A 14,696-nucleotide genomic window follows, 5' to 3' on the forward strand; every position below is an offset into this window, starting at 1 on the left:
TCTGACTTAACAAGGAAACCTGTGTAGCAGGGACTAGAGAATAGTTTGGGCTCATATTTCCTTTAATTTTCAGAGGTCAGGTTTATAACTCGATTATTCTACTCACATTTTAAAACACACTTTATGGTTTTCAGTGCACAGAATATTTCTGGAGGGAGCCGTAAGAAACCAGTACCACGCTTCTCCTCTTGAGCCTGGGGGCTACAAGAGGAAGGGCAGTTATGCTTTTATATCTTTCACACGTTGTATCACATAAATTTATGGCTGACTTAAAAAAAAAAAAAAAACCAAACTACATCAGTAACTGTTTTGCACTGTCCTTGTTTCTTAGCTTAGGGAGTCAAAGACTGATTAGGAAAGGGAGTGGTTTAACTTACCAGCTTGGGGTCGGCATTGGGGTTTACTTTACTAAGCTTGCCGAGAACTCCAAGGACAAGAACCCCAGGCAGCTGGATGGAGGGAAGGGGCTCTTCCTCCCTTTGCTTTGCTTTCCTCCAGGCTGGCAATGGGGAGGTGGCGTCTCCATGGCAGGGCAGGAGGCAGGAAGAATCTAGCCATGTGATGGTGAGAGTGGGGTGACCACAGCAAAAGGGCAGACTCTTGGGCCAGCGCTTTTTCCCGTGGCTGGACCTGGGAGTCGCCTCCTGCCCGGCCCCACCCAGACAGGCTGATTTGATCGGGTGGTGAATGTGCCCAAGGTGAGGATCATGGCTCGGGAGGGACCTCTGTGCTCACCCCGCCGCGTTCACAGACTGCCTGGTTGCATTTCACCAGCACTTTGCAATCCCCACATGCGCCTGCGTTTGTGAAAGCGGATTCCCTGTCCAGACCTGGTCTCCAGGTGTGCCAGCCGTGAACGAGGTCTGGGAAACAGGGTTGTAGGTGAAATGTGAGTGGTTGTCATTTTGAGCAAGTGCCCTCCTGCTTGTACAGCCGTGGTTGAGAGAGCTTGAGTTTCTGGCCCAACGTTCTAAAGCTCTTACGAAAGAGAACTTTATAGGCAGAACTTTTAAAATCAATAATTTTAGCATTCTGGTCTCTCATTCAGTTTTCTTTCCTTTGCTAAAAGAATCTACGCGTGTTAAATATTTCACACACCCCTCGCTGGGACCACAGAGGCTGGATGCGCCAGGTAGATCCAGGCTCTGCTGCCGGCTCTTTCCCGTCCCTCCCAGACGGGCCCCCACCTCCCGCCCCACGGGTAAGATGCTTGGGCTTGAGGAGGCCCCTGGTCACGAGTCCTTGTTTGATTTCCTGTGTCCAGCTCATTACCTTGACAGGCTCACCTTTTCTGACTGCAGGATGTTAAAACTCATGTCTCAGCACTAGGGGGAGGCACAGAGGTTTGTTTGGTTTTCTTTTTAAATTGTGGTAACATACACACAACATGAACTTTACCATTACTGACATTTAGTACATGCGTGGGGTTTTGCAGCCATTGTTACCATCCCAGAAGGAAGGCTCACCTATTAGCACTCCCCCCAGCCCCCTCCCCCAGCCCCTGGCACCCACTCATCTATTTTCTGCCTCCAGGGATCTGCCTGTTCTGGACATTTCGTATAAATGGAGTCATACGATACATGACCTTCTGTGTCTGTATAATCTCACCAAGCATCATGTTTTTGAGGTTCGTCCATGCTATCGCCTGTGTCAGAGCTTCACTCCTTTTCATGGCTGTGTAATAGTCCACAGTGTGGGTGGACCCCATTCTGTTTATCCATCACCTGTTGATGGATACTGGGGTTATTCTGAACAGTGAAGCTCAGAGCATTTGTGTACAGGTGTTTGTGTAAGTCCCTGTTCTCAGGTCTCCTGGAAAGACACCTAGGAGTGGAGCTGCTGGGTCGGACAGTTTGCTCCGTGTTTGATCGTCTGAGGAACCGCCAGGCCGTTTCACAGCGGCTGCCGTGTTTCCTCCTCGCCGCTGTGCACAACTGTGTTTCCCAGGGTCTCCACCTCCTCACCCACCCCTGCCATTTTACATTTTATTACTAAAGCTGCTCTAGTGGCTGTGTACACAGGCTTTTAAATGAATTATTTTTATTAAATAATAGAGAAAAACAGTTAAAGTCAGAAGGTAAGACGTTTATACAGAAAACCAGCATTCTGTTGTCTCTTCTCGCCTCCCTAACCCACCCCTTCCCAGAGGGAGCCCTTCCCGCTGTCCTGGTTTTAACCACTGGCACAGCCTCCCTCTCGGGTAGATGAGGCTTATAACCCACTCAGACCCTTTGATCCCTTGCAGCCTCTCAAAATAATTTGTGTTAGTTAGGACACTGGTTTGGCTGTTTAAAAAGGACTAAAATAACAAATATCTTGCCTTACGCCAGGCAGAAATTTGTTTCTTTCTCGCACGATGAAGAGCACAAAGCTTGGTGATGGAGGTTTCCAGCTGTCAGGGCCACTCTGTCTGTGGTTCAACTTCAGAAGTGTTTTCCATCTTGTTTTGCGAGGTGGCTGCCCCAGGTTTCCTCCCCGACAACGCCCGGTGCTGCCAGCAGGAGGGGCAGGAAGGAGGGAGGTCGTCCCCCATCCCCCCAACCCCCCGGCCTGACTTTATCTTGTTACCAATAATAATTAGCTTGAGTGCTCACTGTGTGTCAGATACTGTTATAAGTGCTTCTGTGCATTTACTGCTTTAACCCTCAGAGTCTTGTAAACGCTGTTGTTTTCCTTTCACAGGGAAGGACACAGGTGCCATCAGACCTCGCAGCTCGCTTGGGTCACCCGGTGAGTAAGTGCAGCCCCCTCCCTGGGGGGCTGACCCCGACTCGGGGCGGGAGGCCGGTCAGAGGTGCCTCAGTTAATAGTTAATGTTTAATGCGTGCTCTGCCGTAGTCTAGCCCGGCCGGCCTGCCCGGGTCAGCAGGCAGGAGCTGCGGAGCGTAGAGGGAAACCCGTCCTGCGTGCTGCCTCTGTGCGCCCACTGCCCTTCTGAGTTAGAGGCCTTCTCCAGTGGAGTCTGTGACACCCTTTCTTGGGCTGATGGGCCGCGGTCACAGCCACCCCTGGGGCTCCTGACTGCCTCTCCTGTGTCGCCACCACAGTGGCCAAGAGGTGAGCTTGGGGGTGTGCACACGATGATGGACAGCAAGGACTTAGAAGCCGAGATCCACCCGCTGAAGAACGAGAACAGGAAGGTGCAGGAGCATCTGGGAAACCCAGCGGGAAAGGAAACCAGCGTGAAGCCGCCCCCGCAGTCCCGCCTCTCCCGGTGCCGGATGGTGGCCTTTTTTCTTTCGCTGTTCATCTGCCTTTTCGTGGTGTTCGTGGTTTCCTTCATCATCCCATGTCCAGACCGGCCGGCGTCACAGGGGGTGTGGAGGATCGATTACGAGGCAGCAGGTGCGGGCGGCTTGTGGGGCAGGGGCGCCGAGTGTCCCTGGGTCCCCTGGAGACTGGGGGCCGGGGGCCGCCTCTCAGGGAAACAGGAGCGTCCTCAGGAAGGACGGGAGGGGGGTCAGGAAAGGAAAGTGGTCCATTTGGTTACTTTTCTGAATTAAAAATACATTAGTAAAACAGAGCAACTGGCAGAATAGATGTAGTGAAGGCTGTTCTAAATGTGAAAACCAGGCAGCAGATTTGTGGCTGGGTCTCCCTGACGTGCGCCAGCCGAGTTTCCAGTCCGCTCCACCGCAGTCGAGCACACTTGATTTCTCTCTCATAAAATCTTGGCCTTTATGGGAGCTGCTGAATCAGCTTTCCTCTGGGCACTTCCCTGCCTCTTGGGAGTTGTCCCCGTATCAGCGGGCGTGGGTGCCGACAGCCTGGCAATGTTTCTTTGCACAGACTTGAAGCCCTCTCTGGTGGAATAAGGGGAATTTCTTGTTTAAGCCCCACTGACGGTCAATTTTGTTCAGAATTTGGTGCCTAATTTTGAGAGGGTGAAGTAATACCTGTTTGTGTTTATTTTTGGCAGCTTAATTGAGATATAATTTATGTATCATAATATTCACTTGCTTTGAGTATACGATTCGATGATTCTTAGTCAGTTTAAGACTTGAGCACTGGGACTTCCCTGGTCGTCCAGTGGTAAAGAATCTGCCTTACAATGCAGGGGACGCGGGTTCAATCCCTGGTCAGGGAACTAAGATCCCACATGCCGCGGGACAACTAAGCCCATGAGCCACAGCTACTGAGCTTGCGCACCTCAACTAGAGAGCTGCAACTAAGACCGGACGCAGCCAAAAATAAATAAATAATAAATAAATTAAAGAACTATTATTAAAAATAATAATAAACTTGTTTAAAAAAAAAAAAAGACTTGAGCACCTGTGCAGCTGTCGCCACAATCCAGTGTTTAGCACATCCATCATCCCTATACTATTCCTTACCCGCAGGCCCCAGCCCTGCCTCCAGCCCTGGAGCTGCCAGTGGGCTTCCCGTCTCTATACACTTGCTGTTCCTGGACGTTTCATGTAAATGAAATCATGTAAGATGCATCTTTGGCCTCTCTCACTTACGTGAGTTCATCCATGTGGTAGCATGTTCCTTTGTGTGGACAGACCAGAGTATTCGTCCATTGACCAGTTGGTGAACATTTGCATCGTTTTCAGTTTTTGACTGTTATGAGTAACACTGCTGTGAATATTTGTGTACAAATCTTTGTGTGTGTGGGTCTTATTTCTCTTGGGTAGGTTGCCAGGAGCAGAACTCTTGAACCTCGTGGTAGTTTGTGTTTGACTCCTGCCAGGCCTTCCCCAGCAGCTGCACCGTTTCATGTCCCCACTGGCTGTGTGGGAGAGGATTCTGGCTTCTCCACATCCTAGCCAACACTTGTCATTATCTTTTTTTTTTTTAATTAATTAATTTGTTTGTTTGTTTTTGGCTGCATTGGGTCTTTGTTGCTGCGCAAGGGCTTTACTCTAGTTGCGGTGAGCGAGGGCCACTCCTCGCCGCGGCGCGCAGGCTCCTCATTGGGGTGGCTTCTCTTGTTGTAGAGCATGGGCTCCAGGCGTGCAGGTTTCAGTAGTTGTGGTGCATAGGCCCAGTTGCTCCGCGGCATGTGGGATCCTCCTGGACCAGGGCTTGAACCCATGTCCCCTGCATTGGCAAGTGGATTCTTAACCACTGCCCCACCAGGGATATCTCTGTCTTTTTTTAGTGTAGCCTTCCTAATGGGTGTGAAGTGGTACCTAATTGCGTTTATAGTTTGCGTTTCCTTGGTGACTAATGATGTTCACGTGGGATATCAGCCATTCTTACGTCATCTTTGGTGAATGTCTATTCAAATCTTCCGCTCACTTAAAAATATGATTGTTTTATTATTGAGTTATAAAAGTTCTTTTAACACAACATTGTAAATCAACTGTATGTCAATAAAAATTTTTTAAGTTCTTTATATGTTCCAGATACAAGTCTTTCATCACATATGTGATTTGGGAATATTTGTGACCCATCTGGGGCTTGTCTTTTTATTTTCTGTAGGGTGTCTGTCTGCTGAAGCACAAAAGTTCAAATTTTAATGAAGTCAAACGTATCATTTTTTTAGCATGGATTGTGCTTTTGATGTCTAAGAACTCTTTGCCTAATTTAAGGTCATGAAGATTTTCTCCTGTTTTTTCTTCGAGAAGCTTTAGAGTTCTCACTCTGCCGTTTAGGTCTGTGATCCATTTTGAGGTCGTTTTTGTGTAGAGTGTTTGGTGGAAGCAAGTGGCAGGATTTCTAGAAATGGTCACACATGCCTCCCTCCCAGCAGGACCGGCTCAGAGGCACAGGGGCACCTCCCTGCTCTCGGCACTGACGCTGCAGAGCTCCCGTGAGTCTGGGGGTGGGAGGTGTGCATGTCGACAGTGTCGGGAACGTGGTCCTTCCCCCACTGAGTGGCCTGGCGCCTTTGCTGAAACGCATTCAACCGTCAGTTGTGTTCTGTCCTTCTGCATCCTTACACCAGTGCCGCATTGTCTTGATTTCCACAGCTCCACAGACGGAAGTCTTCCAACTCTGTTCCTTTATTTCTCCTCAACATCGTTTTGGCTCTTTGGGTCCTTGGCATTTTTATAAAATTTTAGGAGCAGCTTGTCAATTTCTGTAAAAAAGGCTTCTTGGGTTTTAACAGAAATTGTGTAGAATCTATAAATTAGTTTGGGTAGAGTTGCATCATAACAGTATCCAACCTTGCAGTCCCCGTATAGGGGGTATGTCTCCATTTGTTTAGATCTTTAATTTCTCTGAACAATGTTTTACAGTGTTCAGTGGGCAAGTCCTGCACTTCTTTTGTTAAATTTATTCCAAAATGTTCTCTTTTTTTTTATGAGTACTTTTATCTAAGCATATTTTTTAATTTTATTGAAGTATAGTTGATTTACAATGTTGTGTTAATTTCTGCTTTACAGCAAAATGAGTCAGTTGTACATATATATATTATTTTTCATATTCTTTCCATTATGGTTTATCCCAGGATATTGAATATAGTTCCCTGTGCTATGCAGTAGGACCTTGTTGTTTATCCATCCTATACATAATAGTTTGTGTCTGCTAACCCCAAACTCCCAATCCACCCCTCCCCCACCACTGAATGTTCTCTTTGATGCTCTTGTGATAGGAATTGTTGTGTGAATTTAATTTTCAAGTTCCCTTTGGTAGTTTATAGAAACACTGCTGGTTATTATATGGACCTTTTAAATTGTGGCCTTGAACTCATTAACTAGACTAGTAGGGGTGTATGTGTGTATTTAGAATTTCCTACCTACAGAATCATGCAATATGCAAAAAAAAAAAGAGAGAGACGGTTTTACTTCTTCCTTCCCTTTTATTTCTTTTTCTTGCCTGATTTCATTGCTCGAATCTCCAGTACAATGTTGAACAGATGAGGTGAGAGCAGGTATCCTCCTCCCAATCTTGGGAATAAAACATTACATGTTTCAGCAGTAAGTGTGCTAATAGCTGTAGGCTTTTTGTAGATGCCTTTTATCTGTTTGGGTTTTTATCATGAAAAGGTGTTGGGTTTTGTCAAATGCTTTTTCTCTGTCTGTGAGACAACTGTGTGGTTTTTGTCCTTTATTCTGTGAACCTGGCATATCACCTTGATTTTCAGATGTTAAATCAACCTTGCGTTCCTGAGGTAGAACCCACTAGATCATGTTGTACAATCACTTCTTCAGGTTGCTGGGTCCAGTTTGCTAGTTTGTGTCTGTAATTAGTGACGGATATTGAACATAGCTTTTCCTCCCTCCCTTTCTTCCCTTTCTTTCTTTCCTTCTTTCCTTCTTTCTTTTTTTAGATTATTAGCCCCATTTTATTTTATTTTTTTGGCCATGCCACACGGCTTGCGGGATCTTAGTTCCTTGACCAGGGATCGAACCCATGCCCCCTGCAGTGGAAGCATGGGGTTCTAACCTCTGGGCCTTCAGTGAATTCCCAAACACAGCTTTCTTTTCTGGTGATGACTTTGTCCTCATAGATGTGGAGAGAGCAAGGGCCATCTCTTGTCTCTCCTGATGGTGGGTGAAGCCTTCAGACTGCCCGGAATATGTGGGGTCTTATCAGAACCAACCAGGGTGTCTCACTTTCTGGCCCGTCTCCCTATGTGTATCTCACCCTGGAGCTTGCTCCGAAGTTGGCCTCCCCTTGGTCTGCCCCGGAGATCACTCCTGTTTTCAGCCCCCCTGGCAGGAAGCTGCTGCTTTCTAATCTCACCCACTGTGGTACTCGGCTGATGGAGGGTGAGCATGGGAGCAGCCCAAGGTGAAAGGCCCCAGACGCCCGCTGTTCCAACCCACGGCTCAATAGTGTTTCTTAAATCAGTGCTTCTTGATTCAAGGTGTGCCTTCAGTCTGGTTCCAGCGTCCTGAAATGGGTGCTTTTGACAACTTTGCCTCATTTTACTGTTATTTTTGGAGGAGAGGATTTATTTGCCAAGCTCTTCACTCCATGATTCTGGAAGTCTTGTGTCTAGTATTCAGTTTTATTTTTAATTATGGTAAAATACACATCACCCCAAAATCGCCATTTTAAAGTGAACAATTCAGTGGCATTCAAACATTCACAATGCTGCATTGACCATCATCACTATTTTCAAAACCTTTATCATCTCAAACAGATATTCTGTGCCCAACACACAGCAGCTCCCATCCTGCCCTCCTGTCCAGCCTCTGGTAACCTCTGTTCCACTTTAGTCTCTAGAATATGCCTGTTCTAAGTACCTCATATAACTGGAATTGTCTGTTTGTCTTTTTGTGACTGGCTAATTTCACTGAGCGTAATGTCCTTGAGGTTCATCCATGTTGTAGCGTGTTGCAGAACTTCATTTCTTTTTATGGGTGAATAATACTCCATTGTATGGATGGATCACATTTTGTTTATCCATTCTTCTATCCATGGGCACTTGGGTTATTTTCACCTTTTGGCTGTTGTAAATAATGCTGCTTTGAACATTCATGTCCAAGTAACTGTCTGAGTCCCTGCTTTCATAATTTTATTTTTATTTTTGGCTGCGTTGGGTCTTCGTTGCTGCGCGCGGGCTTTCTCTAGTTGCTGTGAGTGGTGGCTGCTTTTCGTTGCAGTGCGCGGGCTTCTCATTGCGGTGGCTTCTCTTGTTGTGGAGCACCGGTTCTAGGGGCGCGGGCTTCAGTAGTTGAAGCACGTGGGCTCAGTAGTTGCAGCACGTGGGCCCCAGAGCATTTGGGCTTCAGTAGTTGCAGCACGTGGGCTCAGTACTTGTGGCACACAGGCTGCAGGGCACGCGGGCTCAGTACTTGTGGCTTGCGGGCTCTAGGCGCACGGGCTCAGTAGTTGTGGCACACAGGCTTAGTTGCTCCGAGGCATGTGGGATCTTCCCGGACCAGGGATCGAACCTGTGTCCCCTGCATTGGCAGGCAGATTCTTAACCACTGCGCCACCAGGGAGGTCCCCTCATGGTTTTGATCTGCATTTCCCTTATTACTAGTGATGTTGAGTATCTTTTCATGTGTTTCTGGACTATTTGTATATCTTCTTAGGAGAAACATCTATTCAAGTCTTTTGCCCATTTTTGAATTGGGTTGTTTGTTTTTGTTGTTGGGTTGTAGGAGTTCTTTGTATATTCTGGATATTAATCCCTTATCAGAGGTATGGTTTGCAAATATTTTCTCCCCTTCTGTGGTGTCTTTTCACTCCCTCGATGGTGTCCTTTGATGAAGTACAATTTACTTATTTTTTTCTTTTCCTGCCTGTGCTTTTGGTGTCATATCCAAGAAATCATTGCCAAAACCAATGTCATGAAGATTTAGCCCCTATGTTTTCTAAGAGTTTTACAGTTTCAGCTGTTAAGTTTAGGTCTTTGATCCATTTTGAATTCATTTTTGTATCTGGAGTGAGGTAAGGGCCTCATTTTGTTCCTTTGGTGTTTGATTTTAAAGCATGTAGTTTATCATTTGAGTCCTTGCATGAAGGAAGGGGTAGCCCCTGTGAGTGTGGACATGTGGACTCCAGACCCCAGACTGATTAGGGAGGGACTTGGCCCTGAGCAGAAGGTGTGCAGAACGTCCATTTGTGATGCCCAGGTGTCCTTAACAACTGACACCCAAGTGATGAAGAATTGCTGCTGCTCTGAAGGGGTGTGGGGTTGCCAGCCCACGAGGAAGCAGCGCTTCCCTGTGGTCGCTCTGCGGGCAGCTGCACCTGGCACTCAGCCCCATGGCGCCCAGAGTGGGGCGCGTCAGGCCTGGCCTGGGAAAGTAGTCGGTGGTTTCCTTTTCAGTCGCCTATGACTTTCTGGCCACAGAAGACGTGAACAAGGACAGGATCCAGGATGTTCTCTTTCTTTATAAAAACACCAACAGCAGCAGAAGCAATTTCAGCCTCTCCTGTGCTGATGAAGGTAATTTTGTTTTCACCCAAAAAATGAGGAGCTCCCTGCAGGAGGAGGAATCCCCTCGCCCTCTCGGTTTTGGGGGAAGCAGTTGGTGGAATTTCTGGGAACCTTCATGTCACTCCCCTTCCCCGCTGGGCTGCTGACCCCATGGGGTCAACACCAGGGATCCAGGGACGGAGCCCAGGGCAGGGCCACAGCACGAGGCCGGCACGCTCAGCCCTGCAGACCTGGGTCTCTCCCTCCAGGCTTTTCCTCCCCCTGCACCTTTGTGGCCGCTGTGTCGGGGGCCAACGGCACCGTCCTCTGGGAGAGGCCCGTGGCCCAGAACAGGGCCCTCGTGGAGTGCGGTGTCCCCCAGCCGAGGGGCAGCGGGGCGTCTTCTGCCTGCATCATCCTCGGCAGACCTGGCCCTTTCATTGCAGTAGACTCGGTCACAGGTAGGCTGCTTCCCGTGGGTCCCCCAGGCCTCCACACACGGGTCCGATGCCAGGATGCTCTGAGGAGGGTCAGCCCGGGCTCTTGTGGGCGGCGTGGCTGGATAGGAAGGCAGGCACGGGTGGGAGGGGGACGCCCCATGAGGAGTCACACTTCACTGTCGTCCCCTCCTAAGTCCCGTCTGTGGCTGCGGCACGGCACCTGGAGGGGGTGGGGGCATTGCTGACGCCCGCTCATGGGGCAGGCCCCGGGGATGGGGTGTCTGGGTCTGGCTAGCTCGAGCCCTGAGACCTGCAGTCTCCGCCTTAAGGCAACAGGCCCTGGTCCTTTTCCAAAGCCCTAAGGAATTCTGTGCCTTGATGCTAGGTTTGGGGGTAGCAGCACTTCCTTTGTAAGTTGTGGTTTGAAGAGTAGGGAGGAAAATAAAGAGCAAGCTGGAAATATTTTAAGAAGAGAAGAATCCGACTAAAAACGGGTGTGGGCAGATTGTACTTGGGTCAGATGCTGTCAGGCCGGGACCTGCAGTCCCCGGGTCCATCCGCAAGGCTGCACTTTCATTCTCGTCCTGTGCACGGGGCAGAGGCTGCATGCGTGACCCCAGTGGGTGGCAGGGAGGCCAGGCCCTGCCCATCTGAGGGGGAGGATCTGCGTCAGCCAAACACTGGAAACAGGATGAGAGAAAGGAGGGGGCCGTGCTGCCCCGAAGTGATGCTGCTGACACGTGCCTATGGGCGCCAGGCGGCTACACACGCATGTCTGTTTCCATGGCAGCACACGGGCCCTGTGCTTGGTTTTAGGGGAGACCCTGTGGAGCCATCCCAGCAGCTTCGGGGGGAACGTGTCTGTCCTGAGCCCTCTGCTCCAGGTGCCCGACATCGATGCTGACGGGGTCCCAGACCTGCTGGTCCTCACCCAGGAGGAGAACCAGGTACGGCCCTCGTTCCAGCCACGTGGCCTCCCTCGCTGCCCCGAGCTCGGGTGTCTGCAGACCCGGCGGGCACTTCTGGGCCCCCCAAGAGTGGCAGAGAGTGCACTTCCCACCGGTGCCATGGGCGCAGCTCTGAGGACGGTGCGGGCGGCCCCACGTCTCCCGGCATCAGACACTATAGGTTCGACCCAGCGGGTGGGCCTGATGCCCTTCTCCTCCGTGCGCTGCAGGTCAACGGCTATGTCTATTCAGGCAGCACCGGGCAGCAAGTCGGCCTCCCGGGCAGCCTGGGTGTGGACGGGACCAGCGGCTCCATCCTCTATGTCACCAGTGCAGGTGCCCACTACGTCCTCATCCCCTGCGGTACGTGGCATCCGCTGCCCCAGGGCGGCCTCCCTCGTGGGCCTGCTGGCACCTGGGAGGAAGCAGGTGTGGGGCTAGTGGCTCCCGCTGTTGTTCCAGGGACTCGAAGTCATCGCCCGCTGACAGGTGACGCAAGGCTCTTCTTTGTTCACAGGCACCTCCTTCTGCAGCCACTCAGTGAAGGGCCTGTACGAGAAGGCCACCGGGAGGGACAGCTCGCTCAAGAGCGACCCCCTCTGGGAGGGCAGGCTCAACGCCACCTCCCACAGGCTGCAGGAGCACAGGTCGGGGGTGTGGGGGCCTGTGCGCGGGGCCCCGGGCACGAGGAGGAGCCGTAGGGCGGGCACAGGGCCCTTACCTTGTGTCAGGTGTCTGAGGTTGTCCTGAGCTCAGACTCAGTAAACCGGCAAACAGAAGACGAATAAAAACGGGGGCGAAGATGGGCCCCGCCCCGGGCTCACTGGTCGCTGCATCCAGCGAGGGCCTTCCTTTTAGTTTGAAACTGGAGAAGCAAGAAAGATGAGGCTGAGCCCTGGGAGCCTGAGGGAAACAGCCCGGCAGGCAGCGCTGGGGAGGGTCCCGTCCCCAACCCTACCCGGGGCCCCATCCCATCCCTCCTGCCCGTGTAGCTCGGGAGCTGTCCGCTACCTGATGAACGTTCCGGGGAAGGTGGGTGAAGACCTGCTTCTCGTGAGTGCCGAGGCCTGCGTGCTGCTGGACGGGCAGGAGCTGGTGCCCAGGTGGACCCTCGGTGCAGCCCAGGTCCTGAGGTATGGGGTCCTTCTCCAGGGAGCTGGGTACCCCAGCGTGTCCCCCCACCCCCACCCCTGGACAAGGCCCATATGCTTCTGCCAGAGGCCACTGCCTGTCACCTGGTGCCACCCTGCCCTGGGGAGGGGAGTGAGACCCCCTGGCATCAAAGCTCCGGCCCGTGCAGGAGCAGCCGCAGCCTATCCCAGGTTTCTCCTTCAGAGGCCCGTGTGAGCCCTCCTCTCCACTCTCCTTCCAGAAAACCCATCCTCGGCTACTACAAACCCGACACCCCGGCCATGGTCATTGAGAACGGGACCGGCTCCGAGAGACAGGTTGCTGCACTTGCTCCTGGGTCTCACCTTTGCCCGTAGCTGAGGGAAGCTGTTCTGAGCCGTAGGCCGAGTGGGCACCAGAGGCTTCGGTGAGCCGCCCTCAGGGACGCAACCCTGTGCTGCCCCTCCTCCCTCTGCAGATCCTGCTCCTGGACCTCAGCTCCGGGGCTGTCCTGTGGAGCCAGGCCCTCCCAGGCCTCCCCAGAGACCCGCGGTCCGCCAGCCTGCCCACCGCAGACCACCGCTCCGCCTTCTTCTTCTGGGGCCTCCACGAGCTGGCTGGTGCCAACCAGACGGTACAGTCTTGGGTCCTGGTTTGTGGCATGGGGTGGAGCCGGTGGCTGGCTGAGTGCAGATAGATAGAAGCCATGCAGGGTGGGCAGGACAAGGGGGTCCGGGCTTTCTGGGAGGAAGTGGGTGCGAGGGGCGGCAGCTGGAAGACAACCGAGAAGGGTCAGGGTCAGGCGGGGAAGGGGGGCGGGAGGTGGGTGTTTTGTGGGACCCCGGCGGACACAGCTCTGGGTGTGGTCACGGTCAGGAGCATCCGGGAGGGTCAGCCTCATGCCCCCGCTGCACTCCCTGCAGGAGCCCGGATCCGCCGGGCACCGCCTGTACATGTTCCACCCCACGCTGCCCAGAGTCCTGCTGGAACTGGCCAACATCTCCACCCCCATTGTCACCTTCCAGGGTGAGTGCGCCCCGCATGGGCCCGGGCCGCCAGCCATGGGAGGCCCGTGCTGGCCGGTCCCGGGACCTGATGGCCATGTCCCCACAGTGGTTCTGCTTGAGCCGAGCCGCCACGCTGCCTACATTCTCCTGACGGGCCCGGCCAGCCCGGATCCACCCGGCCTGGTCTCCGTGGCCAAACACAAGGTGCGGGACCTCATCCCGAGCAGCAAGGTAGTCCGCCTGGCTGAGGGTGGCCCCGACAGCGACCAGGCCGTCAGGGACCGGTTCTCTCGCCTACGGTACCGGAACGAGGCCTAGACGTGGTTTGGCCAGAGCCCGAAGCAGAGGCGGCTGCTGAAGTTTCACATCCTGGGAAGTCAGCCCTTCACTGGCTCGGTCTGCACGTCGACTCCTGACCTGGTGACCTGGCGACACTCTCCACTGGGCCCGTCACCCCAGGGACGTGCCGGGGCCTCTCCCCTCTCCCGCCAGCATGCCAGGTCCTCACTCAGGTCCCCACTCCGAGCCCCACCCGGGTCTCCCTGGGCAGAGCCTGTGCTGGCAGCAGCTCACCCTCACTTCTCCATGCCTGGCCAGAGCCTCGGCTGCAGAATCCCCTCCCTCTTTCCGTCTGAGCCTTGCCTTCTCTGCACTGTCTCCCTGGGGTCGTGGAGCTCAGAGGGTGGTGGGCCCTGGGGTGGCTTGAGGCAGGCCCACACCCCAGTGTGGTTGGTGGTGACTTGCCCTGGAGAGCCCATGATGGGGCGCATGAGGAATGGGGCCTGGGAGGATGTGACGGATGGGCTGCCTGGAGCTGTGAGTGTCCCGAGGACCTGGCCCCAGGATGCGCCCTGGGGTCAGCGTGCACCCCTGGGTACACACTGGGGCTCCTCGTCCCTCAGGGATCCCTGCACCCCTGGGTGTGGGCAGCGGCCCCTCCTTCCTGGTGCTTGGACACCCCCCACCAGTCGGTGTCACCTGATGCAAGACTCACCTCTGTGCCTTGGTCACCCCAGACCCGCCTGGTGCTGTGGGACTCAGCCGTGACCGGACAAAAGCAAGCAGCCTGATGACCCCGGGTACCTCGGGAAGAAATCAGAATAAACACTGGTTTTGCACTGTCTGGAAAGCCCCGTGTGTGCCTGTGTTTGTCTGCTGGATCAGTGGGAAAGGCTGCTGGGGAGGTGAGGCCAGCACGCACACCACCCAGTCAGAGACTGGGAGGGTCCAGCACGGCCTCCAAGTGCATCTCAGGTCTGTGGTTCCCGCCCTGCTCACCCACAGCAGGCTAGGAACCCAGCCTGTAGGCATTCTCCCACCCGGGACAGGCAGGGGGTCCCCCAGCACCTGTGTCCTCCAGGGCTGAGCTCTGGTAGCCGCCCAGGCAGGAGGAGCCCAGGCAGGGGGCTTCAGTGAGATGAAG

The 14,696-nt window shown here is 53.1% G+C and overlaps 1 protein-coding gene across 3 annotated transcripts in view; it reads left to right on the plus strand.

Annotated features, from left to right (window-relative positions):
• Positions 1-14,402, plus strand: part of FAM234A (family with sequence similarity 234 member A) — a 31,483-nt gene extending 17,081 nt beyond the window's left edge. For 2 of the 3 annotated variants that reach the window (XM_082361574.1, XM_082361575.1), the window contains exons 2-13: positions 2,683-2,730; positions 3,048-3,345; positions 9,680-9,799; positions 10,039-10,230; positions 11,026-11,156; positions 11,387-11,519; positions 11,674-11,803; positions 12,149-12,289; positions 12,529-12,604; positions 12,745-12,900; positions 13,190-13,292; positions 13,380-14,402. In XM_082361574.1, the coding sequence (XP_082217700.1) occupies positions 3,081-3,345; positions 9,680-9,799; positions 10,039-10,230; positions 11,026-11,156; positions 11,387-11,519; positions 11,674-11,803; positions 12,149-12,289; positions 12,529-12,604; positions 12,745-12,900; positions 13,190-13,292; positions 13,380-13,591 (1,659 nt within the window). In that variant the 5' untranslated portion in view covers positions 2,683-2,730; positions 3,048-3,080 and the 3' untranslated portion in view covers positions 13,592-14,402. Of the gene's footprint in view, positions 1-2,682; positions 2,731-2,838; positions 3,346-9,679; positions 9,800-10,038; positions 10,231-11,025; positions 11,157-11,386; positions 11,520-11,673; positions 11,804-12,148; positions 12,290-12,528; positions 12,605-12,744; positions 12,901-13,189; positions 13,293-13,379 lie in introns of all 3 variants that reach the window. The other variant, XM_082361576.1, reaches the window with a different exon arrangement.
• Positions 14,403-14,696: the final 294 nt, after the last annotated feature.

The sequence above is a fragment of the Balaenoptera borealis genome, assembly GCF_965194805.1.
Source record: "Balaenoptera borealis genome assembly, chromosome: 16".
Lineage (NCBI taxonomy): Eukaryota > Metazoa > Chordata > Mammalia > Artiodactyla > Balaenopteridae > Balaenoptera > Balaenoptera borealis.